This window comes from Sycon ciliatum, chromosome 12 (genome assembly GCF_964019385.1).
Source record: "Sycon ciliatum chromosome 12, ocSycCili1.1, whole genome shotgun sequence".
NCBI classification, from domain to species: domain Eukaryota; kingdom Metazoa; phylum Porifera; class Calcarea; order Leucosolenida; family Sycettidae; genus Sycon; species Sycon ciliatum.
This window is the reverse complement of record NC_088654.1, coordinates 3,839,677-3,858,883: the sequence shown is the minus strand read 5'-3', so window position 1 is coordinate 3,858,883 and position 19,207 is coordinate 3,839,677. Positions and strand designations below refer to the sequence as shown.

The window sequence follows — 19,207 nt, the reverse complement described above, 5'->3', positions numbered from 1 at the left end:
GCCTTATTTCAGGATTACCCAATAGCTAACCTATCTGGGTCCGCAAAGTCACTGTCAGTGAGTGTGAAAATATCAACAAGGACGACGAGTTTCGCTTTAAGCATTTCCTATACAATGTCATGAATGTCGACATGAAACACGTCTTTACATTATCACCAGTTTAGTTTTTCACAGTGTTTTGCACTTCAACTTGGTTCTTTTTCTTACTCTAGCTCTATCTTCAACCCTCAGTGAAGTGTGTCCTATGCTTATCCCTTTCAGTACAAAAGGGTGTAACGGGGTCCAAACCCCTAGGATACGCTACAAGGGCGCCATGATTTTCACTATCTATTCTTAGCCATGAAGTTGATTGTTCCAACTAGGAACACATGCTTCTTGCCGAACTTGACACTTGACTGACTCACGAGTCGACTGCCATCCGGAGCACACGAGGAGCACGCCGCACCTTCCACTCGGCAAACCTGCAAGAAAGCACCACTCCCTGCTCAATACACAGTGTTTCGGGGAATTCACCCCTCATCAGTTGAGCTTGAGTAGGCTGAGGAAGATTGTGCCTGAAAAGCACCACTTATACTGCTCTCCAGACTAAACCATCACCAGGGATTCTTAGCCATTCTACAATATCTACATGACATTGAACTTCGAAGTACATATGTACATGTACTTCAGTACATTATACATGTACCTTCAGAATCACTTACGAGAGTTTTATGCTCGAAAAAGCCATAATATCAGTGTGTGAAGGAATTCAGTACCAACGGATGTGTCGCTTTGCTGGCCGTGTGCTGTGGCAACGTCGTGTCGGGGCTGACTGAAGAGCTCAGGTATGGTGCGGTGGGTGATGGAAAACACAGGTACTGTAAAAGCCATTATTCTAACGAGGCGCATACATGTATATAAGGATTTCCCAAAATTGACTGGTTTACGTGTACCAAAAGTAACGATTCCCACTCATCTTCAACGTTCAATAGGACAGTATATGTATCGATTTCTGTATAACAATTTCTATTTTAACGACAGATTTCTCCTCGTTAACTCGTTAGAGCTATCACTTCGTTATAATAGTATGGCTTTTACTATAGCATACTGACTATAAGGGTGAGAGCTCAGACTTACATGTAGCGCTCCAACACAGCACTGCGAGTATTCACACCAGAGGCCCAACAAAATTGAAATAATGAATAATTTGAAAGGTTCAGCAGCATTTTGAACATTTGACAATTTGAGCCGACCAACACACTATTCTCTCCGGATTCCCACAAACTCTCGCTACTGTTGCGGCGCATGAGAATCATTAGAAGAGGGTGTGTGTGTTGCCAGATAGCGTCTGCCTGGTTTGTAGACCTACTAGTACAAGTCATGTACATGTACATGTTGTTAGTTTGACAGCATGAAACAAGGTGGAGGACACTGTGTTCGGAAACAGTGACCTTACTACAAGTAGGGACCGGCAGATTCTGCTCGAAAAGCAGTGAAATTGGCAGAACCATACAAACCTTATGGCGGGCAATTACTTGAATTCTGCTCCATTTCTTTATCCACATACCAAACATGCATGAAACTTACCCGAAAAAGTACCGAATTCTGCCAATCTTTCTGCTGGCAGAATCCATTATATACAGTCAGAAAGTGCAACAACTAGGCACAACATTGACAGAGTACTGAGATATTCGACGTCTTGACACCTAGCTTCAACGCATCTCCTTAGCGCTAACCGACAGCCTTCCGACTCGGAAGGCTCAAGGTTATGGAGTAGGCATATGCGATAATGGCGGCAGAAAAATTGGCATAATTTGGTACTTTTTCGGGTAGGTTTCATGTCATGTTTGGTATGTGGATAAAGAAATGGAGCAGAATTCGAGGAATTGCCCGCCATAAGGTTTGTATGGTTCTGCCAATTTCACTGCTTTTCGAGCAGAATCTGCCACCGTTTCAAGCAATATCCGCCAATTCCTATTATGGAGAGACCAAAGCGGGGAAGGTTACTAGTAAGCGGAACGAAAATGAGCACAAGCTACAGTCCCAACGGAACAAAGAATGTCGATTGTTACTGGACGATGACGAGACCAGTAGGATACTTGACAAAGCGGTCTAACTACAATTCGAAGCAGCACAGCAGCACACCACCCAACTTGGGTGGCTCAGAAATATCAAAAGATAAGTACAGAAGCCTGAGAAGGGGGAAGCTTTGCGAAAACGAATTGTACAACTATTGTCAACTATTAAACTATTGAATTGTCAACTAGTCCATCACAATGTCATGCATGAGGAGTACTGTAGGAGGTTGGCGTTCGGCTTGTACAATTCGAGAACCTTTCAGGAGTGCATTCGATCGGGCTCTGGCAAGCTTCCAGAACACTCTGTGGACTGGGTTGTCCCCATGAGTGCTGTCACCGCCCAGCTGATTGAGACAAATACTGGGGAATGCCGTTGCTGCTGAAATATATGCTGCCAAATGTCGGACCTCTTCCTCTTTAGACTGCAAATTACCTGCAGCATGCATGACACGCACAAAATATGAGGGACCACAAATTTGATACAATCCTGAGAAAATGAAAGCAATGGTCGGTGGTCCACTGTAATGAACAACTCATTGCAGCCGACATTCCGCTCATTATACACCGCCTTTTTTCACGTGTCTACACAGATTTAAAATGGCAGCAAATTAGAAAATAGGCAGTGTGGACACAACTGATGAAGTATTACATAGATGCCGCGTATTGGGTTCACGCCGTCATGTGACACACACAGAGACAAAGACAAAGAGAGACTGAGAGAGAGACATGGAGGGATGTAGCTAGAGACCAATGCCATATTTCTCCTTCAGGTCCTCATCATTTTCATCTTGTTATGATTTACGATGCCAGAACACGTCAAATGAATTGCCGTATCCAACCAGATAGAGCATAATACTCAGCTAACATGTATTGATGCCAGGAGTTATTTATTTATTCTGCACCTCGTGGCATGTCAAGACAGCCAATTGAATTGAGGAGAGGGTGAGACCACCCACGGAAGAGAAAAAAGACGCGACGTACGGATCGACGGGAAGCGACGGGACGGTCTGACGGCGTCCAATGTGAACACCAGGCAGGAACGGGAACGCAACCGTTCTACCGTACAGATCGGGAAGCGACGGGAAGAGTTGGATCAATCCAACTTTTCATACCATAGACGGGCGTAGACGGGGACGCAAGCGTACAAAACGGCTGAAATTCGAGTGTGAACAGGAGACGGCATCGTGCGCCCACTACTCCCGATTCGTACTTGGACATTTTTAGCATTTTGAACACTGTGCTTCCCATGATAACTCACAGAATGGCTAGCACGACTTGAGTTGAATTTTAGCAACAGAAGATCTCATGTCACTTATTGTATTTAGGGATAGTTCAGAAGCGTGACAGACGAACTATTCTATCATTTCCAGGGGCTATTATTTGAATGCCACAACTTTCAGGGCTAATTTTTTGGTCTTCATGAAAAACTGGTACTGTGAACTTGATTCCGCTCAAGGGGAAATAATTGAAAAGAAGTCCCGGAAAACGAGAAATTAGGCCCGAAAGTCACCCCGTCACGGACCGTGCCTTATGACTCGCGCCGTTCGACGTTGAACGTCTCAACGACTGCTGCATGTCGTGTCGTACGAATCGTACAGGATTTTACAGCTCACCCCAGCCCTCCCTAAAAGCCATTACGTACCGTACCGTCGGCGTTGCGTCGAATGTGAACGAGGCCGGTGTTATGCCCGCAGTGTTGTTGTTGTTGTTGTTGTATACTTTATTTATAGTGGAAATGAAAACAGGCAAAATGCCTAATAACATTGGACCCACTGTGAATAACATGTTAAAGGATATTGTGGAAAAGAAGATACAAGAGAAAAAGAGAAAGGAAAAAACGGAAGGTTGGTTGCAACGAACAGATATCAATCCAGTGAGCATTGGAAAACCTATGTCGCTGATAATATTATACTGCAAGGCTTGAGATTTAAAATCCAAATACCTATTTGAACATTTTGCTGCTGGTGGCAATCTATTCCACATAATGGCTCCAGCGTGCGTTAGGCGCTTAGCAGAACGAGCAGTGCTAGCAGGTGGGACCACAAGCAAGTTGCTTTGGCCTCCCCGAGTGCGAGTTGAGGGCACGACAGCAAAAAAGGACTCAAACAGGGTGCTACATGCATCATGCAAACATCGCCAAATGAAACAACACATATTCAAGTGCACAGAAACCTGTAGATCACATACATGCATTCGATTTAGCAGGGGAGCAGTACTGGTCCACGGTGGCGACTTGCAGACTGCCCGAGCGGCACGTTTGAACAGCCTATGTAGCCGTTGTTCCTGGGCAACTGTCAAATACGGGTAGTAACTAAGAGAAGCATACAAAAATTCAGGCAAAATGATAGATCTGAAGTAGGTGAGTCGGCATGGATATGGCAGCGAGGAAACATGTCGCAGCAGGACAGCAATTTTGCCGGCAGCACGACGAGCAACATGGTCCACCATTGTGGTCCAACTCATGTCCGAGTCAAAATGCAGGCCAAGGTATTTGGCAGATGTGACTACTGGTAGGACTTGTGAATTGCATACAACATTGATGTCGAGGGCTGCAGCTCTATGGTGTGGTATGGCGAGTATCTGCGTCTTGGTCTCGTTAAGGATCAGTCCACGTTTCTTCAACCAAGTGGCCAGGTACTGAACTGCTGAAGTGAGGCGCTGGGAGACAACTTCTGGCTGTGGACTGCTCGCACGCAGCGAGATGTCATCAGCAAACTGAATAGTGGTGACGTCATGAGGGGCAAGGTCGCCGGCAATATCCCTCATACAGAACGAAGAGCAAAGGTCCGAGAACTGACCCTTGAGGAACCCCTGACTGGCTGTCATAAGTTGTACTTCTGGTTTTTCCTGTCTCCACGTATTGCCGGCAATACATCAAGTAGTCTGAAAGCCATTGCAAAGCAGTGCTAGTGAGACCCAGTTCAAAGAGGTCCTCAACCATAATGCTATGCTTTACCTTGTCGAAGGCTTTAGACATGTCGACAAATGCTACTCCTGTGTGCTGCCCAGCGGATTGTGCTTCATTGATGTTCTCTACAGCTAGTGCTAAGGCATCTGCTGTGGAATGCTGGTGTCTGTAACCAAACTGACTAGTAGGCAAGAAATTGTTCGTGTTGAGGTACTGCAGAAGCTGCTTATGAACAATACGTTCAAGCACCTTCGACACTATCGGCAATAGGGAGACTGGTCGGTAATTCTTGGGTTGGCTGGGGTCTCCAGCCTTGAACAGAGGCCGTATCTTACCCACCTTCATTGCCGCAGGAAACTGTCCATCTCTCAATGACTTATTAAATAGTAGCGTGAGTGACGGTGCCAGGATGTCAGCATGCATCTGGAGGAGACTTGCTGGAATATCATCACTCCCAGTGACTTTTCTGGTGTCCAACTGTTCCAACATTTTCCGAGTAGTTGCAATGGAGACTGGCGAGAATTCCGAGAAGTGCACCGCAGGTGGAGGCCCAAGGGGTAGGCGTAGCTGTGCAGGGCGAGCTGGATCTTCCACAACTTTCGAAAAAGTGTCTCGAATCGCATCCACCGTGCACTGTGGATCCCTGTACGTCGACTGTTTGGCTGTCAACTCCTTGATTATTTTCCAAGTCTCTCTGGCATTTCCAGTACATTGCTGAAATTTGGAGTTGTAGAATTCCTGTTTCCGGGTCCTGTTGTAGCTAGTTGCCGCACGTCTGGCTGTACTAAATTCATCATAAGTCTCCTGTGTCTTAGCAGAGAGCCACCTTTGGTGCAACCTGTTCCGCTTGTGTAGTAAGTACAACAATTGCCGGTCAATCCATGGCACCGAAGGCTTCTTCGTTCTGTGATTACTTTGAAGTGGGGCATGGACATCCAAAACCTCAATAAACCGGCTAGACCACTCGGTCCACATGGCGCTTGGGTTGCCTGTAATACTACACAAGTTCTTCTGGGTTAAATCACGCCGGAAGTGATCGTGGTTTATCCGGTGATAGTTGCGGTATAAACGTGTGGTGTCAGATCCACGAGGCACAATGAGGTGAAAGTCACTGGCCACGGCAGCATGGTCACTGGACGCGACCGGGATGATCTTCGCTGCAGTGGAAGGATCAAAATTGTTCAGTATCAAATCGAGGGTGCTGTCTTGTCCTGTTGAGCTAAATCGCGTAGACTTGTTGACACCGTAATGCAGAGCATAGCTGTTCAGCAAGTCAGATAAGTAGTGATACTGAGGGTCCCTGGCACTTAGGTCAATATTCACATTAAAGTCACCACAAACAATAGCATTTGGCTGTGGCCTTAGAGCAGCGCAAAGATGTTCGTCTAGCTTGTCCCAGTAACCCACCTGGGCGTAATGGTAGATGGGCAGCTCTCCTGGGAGCCTCACGTCAATCACACAATCCAGCAGGTGCGCTGTGGCGAAGCCTCACCCTGGCGTCAAAGATCCTGTTTTACAGGTCGATGATCCAGGGTAGGTTGTCGTACGCTTCCAATGCGCCTTTTATCCGTCACTTCAAATTGGCAACATGGAGCCCCTCACACGTCCAACGAAGTGCGCTATCCGCGGCTTCTTCCGTCTGCCACCGTGGTCCCGCACGAGCCCGATCTTTGAACAGCTCCGCCTCACCACCCTGGAGGACATGTTTAACATTAAGCTCCTCATCTTTGTCCGTCGTTGTCTGTTCTCCCGAGCTAGCTCCCTCTTCACCAGCTTCTTCGTGAGAGTTACTGGTGACCGCACTCGGGGAGCAGCACATCACCTCGTTCGAGTACCATTTTGGCCCGGGTCCTGCCGGTCGAGCGACCATGCAGTTCATCGGCGCAGTCCTGTGGAACCAGCTCCCGCCTGATCTCCGTTCCAAGCCCAGCCACCTTCAGTTCTGTGCCCTGCTAAAAGCGCATCATGGCTCCGTTTAAATGCTTTTCCGCTAGTGTGTTTCTGTGGTATAGCGGACTGAAGAATAGTAAACGTGTTTTGCAATATATGTATGAAGCTATTTTGCATATAGTATGTTCCCATTCCATTTTTGCTTTGGTGTAGCCCTGAGGTTGATTGCTTATTTATTTCTACCCTTCCTCTCTCCATACTTCTGTCCCCCCCCCCCCTCTCTCTCTCATTCCTTCTGTCGTCCACATTTAACAAAGGAGGCGAAATCGCCTGTTTGTGGTGCGACGTTAAATATACTTCTACAACAACAACAACAACCCACAGGTTCAGATGGAGGGCGGTAGATAGTTCCAACAAGACAACTGCGGGGTTTGCAAGCGACTTCACACCAGCAACTTTCCACACCATCCGTTGTTACTGCGTTGCAATATACCTCGCATTTGTGTTTCCTGAGTTGCAACAGAATACGAGAGCTAAAGTCACCGGTATACAACTGTTTTACAAGTTTTTAGCGTAACAATAGCAAGGTAGAAAGAACACACTGGCAGCAATAGTTATCATTCTGTTGTAACTGGCCTCCCGGGAACAAAGCTTGACACAATACTTTCAGGACATTTAGCGTTAACGTAAACAGACTATGTACTGTATCAGCCAAATGAAGCACTTAATTTAAACCATTCTTGATCACATGGCGTGGAGAAATCAAGCACCACAGTAGGCCCACAAATGTTTGTGTACGTACTGTTAGCCTGGCCTTGCGAATACATGCGGGCTATGGACGCTGTGTCAAGCTTTGCTGAAGACGTCACAGGTTCTGTTTTCTTGCATCTGGAGGTGCCACTTCTGTTGCAGGCATACGTTGAACCGCCTTAACAAACAAAGTTCATTCGTCAAAAGAATAGCATCACGATTAGTTGCGTTAAAAGGTAAAAAAACATGGAAAATCGCACGAGGACAAGTTATGAGTAAGGGCATGTTCGATTGGTAAGGATCGGGATCTGGATCCAGATCTCAGATCCCTCGGATCCTTCAGATTCAACTGAACACTTTATTTTGGACCTTGACTGTTGCCATGTTGAAAATGGCGCTCCCAAGTCACCCAAAAGGGTGAACGTCGTACTCCTCGTGTGCGTCGTACAAAAAGTCAAGAAGCTCTATCTCCATCCACGTGTGCGTACCACAATGTGTACAAAAATGATTTTTACCCGCCATATACGCACAAAGGTCACATTTGGATCCGTTGGATCTGGTCAACCCTGCTCCCCGAGGTGGGTTGATCGGATCCAAATCCGAAGGATCCGGATCCGGATTCGACCAATCGAAAGGGTGCGAATCCAGTGGATCCGGTGGATCGGGATCCCGATCCTACCAATCGAACATGCCCTAACTGTCCACTACAGTTACAAGATAATAAGTCAGAAAGAGCGATAACTTAGCACGAAATAGAGTTTTTAATGCAAAGTTTTTTTTTCACTTCACCCCAGCCACTCAAATACACATTAGTAAACTCACTGTCATCAATTTTAACCTCAATCTTTTGTGTATGCAAGAAACAAATCATGTCAATGGAAAGATGAAATGGCGGGCCAACAATAAGGACCGAGAACCTACTGTTGTTGGGTATAAAACTCTCGCGTAGAACATATGCAGCTTTTCTATCATTATACTATTTTCCTTCGTTGACAAACCGTTAGAACACAGTCAGTGGAAATCACCAATTCGTCGCTCTGGGTTTCATCCACTTGACAATAATATCAGATTATCAGATTACAAAGGAGTAATAGGGCTTTAGCATAGGGAGCTTACCATGACTATTTGAGCCGCGTGGCTTCACAAAGTGGGTCCCTGCGGCAGATTCCTCTTCTTCCTTCCACTGTAAGAACTATAATGTTCATATTCGCTTTCACGTTGTTGGGTTCTATGCCCGTTTGGATTTGCGAATCAAAATAAATACAAACAAACAAACTCATCACGGCTGGCGAAACTTCTTTCTTCTATTTCTATAGAATATCATAGAGAGAAAATGCATTTGGAACTGTTGCAGTGGGTGGAATAATACCCCTCCGAGCCCGTACCATATTCACCTTATGAATACTTGGCAAGGCGTTGACGGAAATTGCATTGAACAGATACGACTTTTGACACGAATACTGATACTGAGACCTCTTTCAGCACGCGGCCTATGTGAATGTGTCTAATACAAAATATACAAGAGTACTTTTCCATCTAGGCAAAATGTATCGCCTGCTAGACCATTCGTACATACATGTAGGTAACCAATGACAACTGAGCACTGTGTTCATCTCCAGGCATTGGCTTCTTCCCCAGCACTGGTGCCGGGCACTCACTGCCTCAGACCCTCAGGAATGTACAATGGAGCAGGGTCAATGAAAGCGTCATCGTGACGCCAAGAGTACATCAGGTTTTGGTATTCTTCACTTGGTGACGCTCGACTCTAAAGTAGACAGTACGCTTGGTGTCAATGAGAAACTAGCAGAAGCAAATCACAGTGAAAATACACGACAACGTTTTTGGATGGTTTCTCGTCGCTGCATTTTGATAAACAAACTCCAAGCCAACCGATATTTTCGGGCTGCGGCAATCATCTGGGTTGGTAGTAAGTGAGAACATCTTTGGACGTGGGAACTCATTAGTAAATCCTCGTATTTACTATCCATGTACATGTAACTTCCAATTACCTACTAACCTAGTTCTTGCTTGTGCTTCTCAATGTAGTGTTGAACAAGATACCACCTCACCTGCCTAAAGGAGCCCTCGCATATCAGGCAAGGGTGAAACTTGTCCTCGCTGTAGGGGGACAAGGAAGCGTGGTAGCGGAGCTTGTGCCTAGCTAAGGCTCCTTTGCTTGCACAGGACTTATCGCACACGGCGCATATCTGCACGAAAATTAAGACAAAGAAGCCAAAGACGCCTTCTTCCGATAATTTAGATCAATGGATGTAGTACGGCTACCAGCTGCTAGCAATGATCGAAATACGCCAATAACATGAACCATAGTACCGTGAAGTGGTCTTTCACAAGCTTACCTCGACGGTTGGAGCGCCGCGGAGCTGCTTCAGGTGCAAGCCTCTTTGCATGGTAGTGCAACTACTGGCAAGACGACCCGACAACTCAGGAGACCATTGCATAATAATAATACTTCAAAGTATTAATAATTTCAAAGTTTTGAAGGACGCTTCACACAACTTCATTACACTTGAACATTGTTTGCAGGCAACCTGCCTACACTCAACCTGCCTACACTCAAGTCAAGAGAGCACTGCATTTCACACAAATCCATTAGAGGTCTCGTTTCAACGTTTCGGTCTTCATGACCATCATCAGGAATGAAGTGGACATGGAAAAAACAGCAGTATAAAAGAAGGAAGCAAAGCGCGGAACCAAGTGACAGCGCGCGTAGAGAAGTGCGAAGCACGTCGTAGCGAGTGCATTGCTACATGTACATGACAACACAAGCACAAACAGCGAGGAAAGTAGTCTGTGATTGCGCTACAGCAGTGATACAACTTGCACAGTTCCAGTCTCACACCTCCAGTGAGGTGTGTATAGAACCCCGCGCCACTCGCAGTAAACATGGAAATGCATTCAATGCCGGCAAAACGCACAGATCAGTACCACAACATCCCATGCATGATGCTGTAGGTAGCTGAGTAAGAAAGATTATGACCATGGTAGAATGTGGGAGAATACTCCATAAAAAGTGGTAGCCAAGGTACATGTACGTGGAGGCACAACATTGGATGGGACCTGCACCACCTGTGCGGCCATATTTAATATTTCTAGCTTCTAGCATGCATTCTGGGTGATACAATCGGCACATGTGTGTGGGCAATGCATTGCCCACACACATGTGCCGATTAGAAGCTAATAATATATGGCTGCACAGGTGGTGTTAACGTTATAGCAGGTCCCAGCCACTGTTGTTGTTGATTTCCGGGGATCGTTCCCTGATGTTGATGGCCTCTCGGATCCTCCTCCTGGGGCGGTCACGCTCAGAACCAAGAACCCGGATACCCGAGAAGGCCGTTGCTCCCAATGGTAATGGTTCAGAGGCATGCTTGGCTGCAAAATGCTCACCCAGCGCGGTGCCGCTCACTGTGATAACAACACTCGTCGCAAGGTGGAAAATTATCAAATTCAGAACGACACAGAAGACAAAACTCGAAGGAGAATAATAATACTTGCAGTGACAATAACATGGTGAGCAAATGAAGTCACATTATTAACACCTCGACGAGGAGTAACACCAAACAATTGTAGCGACAACATAGTCATATTCTTTCTGTACGCAAAGTTCAGGATCTAACTTACGGATATACAAAGCTTCTAACACAGCAAAATGCAATGCACATCTACCACGTGACAATATTGAGAAAACATTATCGCACTTCGTCAATCAAGCAACATCTGTCAGCCCGTACCAATTGTCGTGAGTTGTACAGTGATAATGTTTGGGAGAACGCATGGAGGGCCCTAGGCATTGGCGGTTTATGCTCGAAAAGGTGGCAGATTCTGCTCCAAAACTGCAAAAGCAGTGAAATTGGCAGAACCATACAAACCTTATGGCGAGCAATTCCTCGAATTCTGCTCAATTTCTTTATCCACAAACCAAACATGCATGAAACTTACCAGAAAAAGTACCGAATTCTGCCAATTTTTCTGCCGGAAAAATCCGCCTGACCCTACTTACCACTATCTACTACCAGTACCAGCATGTACCAGTTATGTCTTATGATTGGGTCGTCATGGCTGAACTGTGGGAGCCCATGGCCACCCACACAAGTGACAACTAAACAGCCAGCGCTAGACGGCTAGAGTCGCGTCGCATGATGATACTAAATCGGCTTGTTACCTGGGTTACTAGTACATACATGTACATCGTCCAAACACACGCTAGGTTGACAATAATTATGTTTATTTTTTTTTCTGGAATGGCCGTCAAACTGTCTCAAAGATAGGACATTCTGCCACATGTACATGTACTGTACCTTCATTTTCGTTACTTTCGGTGCAGCTCTTTCACACCTACATCATACATCATACATGTACATGTACATGTACATGTACATGTCTATGTACATGTACATGTACATGTACATAGACATTGCTACAATTTAATTATTTCTTTGCCACACGAATACAAAACACACGCATCATCCAATAGGGTAGACTGCTTCTCTGTACCTACATGCACATGTATAATCCCTGATAATTTATGTAAACAAAAGTTTCTGTTCACCTAATCTGGTGATTTGCACTCATACAATGTACATGTACCTAAAATAGGCTAAAATAGACCCCTTGCCATGCATGCATGGCGCCCAGACCCTACTTGTACTAGTTCACTCATAGAGGCATACAGTGATGGGTCTGCACACCAGCTGACCAAGACTCTTGATGAGAGTCAGACTACGGCCTGGGCAGACGCATTCACAAGGGAGCTAACATTTTTGCCGATACAAAGACAGTCGATTGTCGAATGACACTTGACAGGAAGAAAGGCAGCACCTAGCAGACCTGCTCCGGTCCTACTACTGACTGTACTACTGTACTACAGCGCTGGCAACTGAAATCCGACCCCTGAGCGGTGGGTTCACATTCTTCGCGATGTGAGCGCACCGCTCAGGTCAGGGGTCGGATTTCAGTTGGCAGCACTGTAGTGTATAACTATAATCATTGTACATAGTTTGTACAGTCATGTACGGTCAACTTCGCTAATAACGACATCGGATATAACGACAATTCGCGAATAACGACAGAATTACCATGCCCCGAGCAAAGTCCCATCCCACTGTAATACATAATGAGACTTCGGGTATAACGACACTTCGCGAGTTCGAGACCCGCGCTGGCAGCAGGGAGCGTGTAAAAATACTTTTTACGCGTGTTGAACTGCGCCGACACCCACGGTCAACTGGGTACTCACAGCTCGAATGAGGATAACAAGGATCTAGGATGCAGTTTACAGGGTTATATATGGGCCGTTACACGCCCGATTGGTTGAGAAGACTCACCTCCTCTCCCCTGACTGACTCACTTGTGAGGTCTGCATTCGCCACTATATATATATGAGCCGGCGCAAGCGAAAAGGGACCTTATCCTGCTGCACGTGATTTTGAGAAAACCGCACTTGAAGTGAATCAGCTGATTCTCAGCTGTCACGTTCGGATCGAACTTGAAACTGTTCGTTTTTTGGCGATACGCGACTTCTTTGGAGCTCAGTCATTCTTTGTATTGGAGAGCCAGTATCCTACAGCTCCTGTAGAAGAAAACCCTGGCTAAATCGACCCACGTACCACCGATCGGCGATCAAAATCGATCGACCGTGACCAGGTGACACGTCGACACCTCCGCTGAATAAAATCGCACGCGCGAGCGGAAAGACAACGAGTTGCTTTCACAGTTTCAGCGCAGTTGTCTTGCCGTCTTCGCTTTCTGCTAAGTCCTTGGGTCGGCGTAGCTGTTCACTATGAGCCATCGTAAATGTTTCACCGTGAACGAAGCGCTGAAATCTCTCCTGGAAGAGATGAGGCTGAAGTTTTTGGTGAGGAAGACGAGTCGGACGCCAGTGACGTTCGGTTCAACCTGACGACGGCGACACTTTCTTCAGCAGCGAGTGGATGTCGACGCAGCAGCAGAGCTGTATGTCGGAAAGGCAGAGCCCAAACCTCCGCAGGCTAGCTCCGCAGCAGCTTGTGAAGCGACCGTTGCGCCGGCAGAGGAGGACGACACTGTTCGTCAAAAAGAGAACTGCGGATGTTCAAAAAATTGCTTGCAGCAATTTGACCCAGCTGACATCGAGACGTCGATCCTGAACATGAGAGAAATGGAGTTGCACGAGATTGAGCTGGTGGTCCTGGGCCTTCTTGAAGCTTTGAGTAATCCTGAAACAGTTTTTGAGAGTGGAGAGAAGCGCAAGAGGGAGCGTTTTACCTACAAATTCCAAGGACTGACTGTTTGTGTGGGTGCGTTCCGTCACGTGTACGCACTGTCTAGCAAGAGGCTGAAACGGTACAGAAGCCACCTGGAGAAGAATGGGCTTGTGCCACTAGTGCACGGCAACACAGGCAAACGGCCACACAATGTCCTGGAGTTTGCTGTTGTGAAGTACTGCGTGGAGTACATCACTCGGCACGGAAGTGTTTGGAATTCCACATCCTGCGCCACTCCGTGGCAGAGACGACACGCCACCTATCTTCCTTCCAGCGTCATAAACCTACAAGTCCGTGCATGCAGACTTCTGCGACTGCTGCCACAAGGAGGGTAAGAAGTCTGTATCCTTGTCGACGTTCCGCTCCATCTGGCACCAGACATTGCCGCATATTAAGTTCATGACGGCTCGCATGGATGTTTGCCCTGTGTGCGAGGACTTGCGGCGCAACGTGATGGCGGCTGGGAGTGAGGAGCAGAAGACGACTGCATGCATCACCTGACTGACCATGTTCAGCTGTTGAAGACCACACCTGAGCAGGTGAGAGCAGCAGGCCTTCCCCAAGTGTTGCCCCCAGCAGGTCTGTCACAAGAACGCCAGAAGTACCTGTTCAAGGATATCCGGCCGTTTGTGGCAGACCCTTACAAGGATGAGCTGTGTCCGCCTGTGCCGGAGGAATGACAAACTTGCGTAGTGCAACACACGTTTTGAGCCTGATAATTGCTAAAGTCTGGTGCTGTGTCAAAGCTACATGCCTCAGAACATTCTATTATTCTTGTTGTTAGATCTAAAATGCGGCGTGCCTGCGTGGTACGGAAGGACGTGATGGCCCATCAGACGTCACGCTTGGCACTATAAATTCCATCACAGTGAAACTTATGCCAACTGCCCAGTAGTTTGTGTATACTGTATCCTCCAGCCCTTCTGCTGGTGACTCGAAGGCTTCTGTAAGGCTTCTATGGCCAAAGTATTGCAATTTACGCATTTCAAAGATTATTCGTGAATATGTGCGATGTTTTGGTGAAAACAGTGTTGATTTAAACGTCCGTAACTTTGCTATATGTTGATGGATTTTCATTCGGTTTTTTTTATCTGATTCATACGTTCTCTGGCTACAAGAATCCGTTGCTAACTCAAAATGCCCAAAAAACGGATAAGGTCCCTTTTCGCTTGTGCTGGCTCATATATATACATATATGGGCACTAAGGTGTAAAGGCATAGTGGTGGCCTGCGGAAGCGAAGGTTACAGCTTGTGTGTTTCTTCTGAACATTCAAGTGATGCTAACGCGGATCCCGCGAATATTATAATTATTATACTCGCGAATAAGGACACCTTTTTGATGCCCCGCCGAGTGTCGTATAGCGAAGTTGACTATAGTACATGTACTGTACTAACTACTTACTACACTGTATCTTGTACTGGCACACCACTACTGTATCTGCATGCTGTGACCAGGTGACCATCTACATTTTTCCCTTGTTGCTGCAGTACACATGCCATGGTACATGTAGATCTACATGACGTATTATGATGGCGCGGTGTCAGCGCCCCCGCCCACGCAATTCTGTACAAATGCTGTGTACGTGTGTGTGCGCGCTGAGCATGAGACTGAGAGTCAGTGCAGCAGCTGCTTGCACTCGCCCAGACGCCCACACTGGCCAGGCTGCATACGTAAATAGGGCCAGTGAAGTGTCGAACAATGACACCACTTCAAGGCACTTGACGTGCAACCAGAATCAGATCGTAGTAAAGTAGTTGGCCGAGGTGCATTCCTTGAATTAATTTCCTTCTCAGTCTGTTTGTTCTACAGACTACACAACAGCGAAGCGTGGCTGCGTCAGCAGTGTGCGTCCCCCGCACACGACTTCCTGACCCCTACTTTCACGAGTCCCAGCTGCGCGCTGCTAGCTGTGAATCCATGTAACTATGTTCCAGACGCGTTCCAGCCTAACCCGCTACATGTATGGCCAGGAAATAAAAGATTTTCGTCCCAGCTGGAACAAGACATAAAACAGGAACAGAGCTCGGAGTCGAGTCGGAGGCTGCATAGGTAGTGCTGTCTTCTTTCTTGTGAGATATTTTGAAAGAGTAGCTTTAGTCAAACATTGTGTTGTGGAATTGAGTTAGTACTAATAAGATTGCCTAGGGCTGCTCGGTAGTGGGGAAACACTTCACCTTGGCGTCTGGAACGAAGCCATCACTGGCGCACAGAGGCTGTGACTGTCGACAACCAAAGACGAGTACAGGTAGTCTGTAGAAGGTGACGGGAAGCAAGGCGATCCCAGTGAATACTTCATTCAAACATCCGGATTCCGCAACTCCTACGCTCCTCGGAGCCATCAACGAAGGTTGCTTGTGAGGCGAAACTCGGGTACAGTTGCGACAGCATCAGCAGCAGTACCATGGCTCGCCTACGCTCCACTGTCGTCGTCGCCGTGGTCGCCTATCTGGCGTATAGCGTGTTCTTCGCGAAGGACGGCCGACGCGAGAGACTCAACGAACAGTTGCGCCGCAATAAGTGCGTCTACAACAGCGAGTTCCGCATGACGCGTGACCAGAGACTGATGAGCTTCTGCAAGGCCGTGTATGACGTGGACGAGAGGGCGCTGGAAAACTGGACGTGCAGTTGGTGCCAGGAGCATCACGCCAACTTTCAACTGCACAAGATAATCTACAAACGTAAATTTAACACCAAAGCACTAGTGGGCTATGACCCGGAGTTGAATGCCACCGTACTGGCGTTCCGCGGCACCACGACTAACGACGTGGACACGAGCCTCTGGAACAAGAACTGGCTGCGGGTGAATCTGAATGGTTTGGATTTCGGAAACACGAGCTGCGTGCCGCATCATCTTGGCAAGACGGTGCCGGGCCGTGTGTACTGCGGCTTCTACGAGGCGTACGTGGATTTCCGTCGCAGCCTGCTGCGCGCGGTGAACGCGTCGCTGCAGCTGCATCCCAACGCGCCGCTGTACGTGACCGGCCACTCGTTGGGAGGTGCTCTTGCGGCGCTGGCAACGCTGGACGTAAGACTGCGCCGCTTTCGCAAGCAGCCCATCCTGGTGACGTTCGGAGCGCCGGAGATGGCGGACCGTGCGTTCAGCACGTACTATTCGTGTGCCATTCGTCAGGCCCTACGCGTGTACAACCTGTTTGATGTGGTGCCGTACTCTATGGGCGATATCCTGAGATGGCCACGGCATGTCGGCAAGGCCAAGGTATCCGACAAGAGTATACAGCTCAGTCTCAAGCCTCACTATAACTACCTGGGTGTCAACACGCATACGTAGTGAGTGAGAGAAAGAGAGGGAGAGTGTGTGTGTGTGTCTGTTTGTGTGCGTGTGTGTGTACATGTACATATGTGCACACATGTGTGCGTGTGCATGCATGCGTGCATGTGATTGTCCGAATTTGGATGTGGCCGAATCCACTGAAAATCATCATTGTCTGCTCTGAACACGGAATTGTATACGGTTTCCAAGACGCAAGAGCCATGCTGCGGTGGAGCTTGGCATATCCCTCTGTTTTCGCTTCCCACCTTCATTGCTATCCTTATGTCCAATCAAGAGGGCTTAGATCATATCTCAAAAAGATCTTCTATTATGTTTAAAAAGTACTATCGCTGCATATTCCAGAATTGATTTTTCTTGATTATCTCATTGATCATCTTGAGTTGACAATTGTTGTTATGAACTTATCAGATCGACTGTAATTATTACCAGTATGATCATTTTAGTTTTACATCAACCACCATACCGCAACTGCGCTCTCTGGCCTACCTCGACAAGTATTTGTTGCCAAAGAAGACCATAGACAATGTGAATGCCGATTATCCCTGCTCACCCTTACTTTCATCAGTATGATGTGTTCATGTACAATTTTTCCCTATGTACATGCTTTGTATTGTCCCTGGACGGAGAAACCTTTCGAAAGAACTACAATACTAGGTCTCAATTTGTGTGTGCGTGTGTGTGTGTGCGCTTGAGTTCCTCTCTCCCCTCTCCTGGGGGAGACCCACGTGACCAATTTTAGCAGTGAGCAAGTACAGTGTGTGTGTTGAGTTTGCTGTGCGCTTTACTTCCCATTGTTCCGCAGTCTAATACTAATAGCACCACACTTCCTTCTCAGAGACATTTTCCAAGTTACAAGTATACATACACGTCATATTCACTGGTTTGAGGCCCGGAAAGACGCAAAGGGGAAACGTCTGAAGAAAAAAATTGACTGTCACCACCAGGACTCGAACCAGGGACCCCCGCTTTGCTCCACATACACTTCGCTTGCTAGAATTAACCGCACGCCCGACTCGCAAGGGAAAAAAAAGATGAGGAAACAAAAAAGAGCGAACAGTACGGAAGGAAAGGACCAAGACAGAACGAACAGGACAGGAATTGAGTGGGACTGCACAAAGTAGCCCAGCCGCCCTTGCCTGATAATGCCGGCAGAAAATAATTTGCCAGCAGAGCAATTCGCAGATTTTCGTTCTTTTTCTGGTAGATCCACACAATGTCATGTATGTTTCATGCATGTCTGGTACATGCATGTCTGGTACATGTATGTGGATAAAGAAATGGAGCAGAATAATAAGGAAGTGCCTGCCATAACCTGGCATAAGGTTTGCATAGTTCTGCTAATTTCAGTGCTTTCAACACTTTTAGCTCGGATGGTGAGCCAATTAAAATTATAATGAAAAAGGAAAAAGGAGAAGGATAAAATGTTACGACTTATGCCTACCGGTAACTGTCCACGAACGTAACCAGAATGTCTCAGAATGTCTAAGTACTCCTTGTCAGTTTTGTGCCATTTTGTCGCACTCGCTGACGGTATAAGATCTGGTTACGTTGGTGGACAGTTAGGCATTACACATTTTGTCCTACTTTTTCACCGCAACACTTTTAAATAATAATTTGTTGACTTTGATGCACTGATGTACTGATCGATATGTCTGCTACAACCAGAAAAACTAGGATACAGTAGTTTTCACCAATTGCACGTCTTAGGCGCAAAGGCTAGTGCTAAGCAAAAGAACAAGGGGGGCAAATACTGCGATAAACTAAACGGGTGATAAACTGTTTCATAGTAGCCAGGTGTGATAGGACGGCTGTGAGTAGCAAGAAGCAACCGCGGCTAGTAGAAGCCACTGGGACGACAGCGTGAACAAGGCCAGGACACACTGCATGGGAAACAGTGCTCCTGACTACAAGTAATCACTAGTAGTTAGTAGTTAGTTACAACCATAAACCGGTTGGCAAGACCAAGACTCTACCAACCGGTTTATGGTTGTTTATCACTCCCTTAGTATTGACTCGCATAGATTTTAGCCATACCTAAGCAGTCA

The 19,207-nt window shown here is 46.9% G+C and overlaps 1 protein-coding gene and 1 long non-coding RNA gene across 3 annotated transcripts; one reads left to right on the top strand and one right to left on the bottom strand.

Moving 5' to 3' along the window:
* Nucleotides 1-1,146: 1,146 nt before the first annotated feature.
* LOC135828593 (uncharacterized) lies at nt 1,147-10,097 on the bottom strand. Of its 2 annotated transcripts, XR_010555717.1 has the most exons (6): nt 9,963-10,097; nt 9,675-9,812; nt 8,722-8,833; nt 7,658-7,783; nt 7,238-7,364; nt 1,147-2,490 (listed from the first exon to the last, which is right to left on the bottom strand). It is a non-coding gene; the product is annotated as an uncharacterized LOC135828593 (long non-coding RNA). The 2 variants fall into 2 exon arrangements; XR_010555718.1 differs by lacking the exon at nt 7,238-7,364.
* Nucleotides 10,098-16,271: 6,174 nt separating this feature from the next.
* LOC135828739 (uncharacterized) lies at nt 16,272-17,159 on the top strand. The gene has a single exon (XM_065341162.1). The coding sequence runs from the start codon at nt 16,272-16,274 to the stop codon at nt 17,157-17,159; it is 888 nt and encodes a 295-aa protein (XP_065197234.1).
* The last annotated feature ends 2,048 nt before the right edge of the window (nt 17,160-19,207 follow it).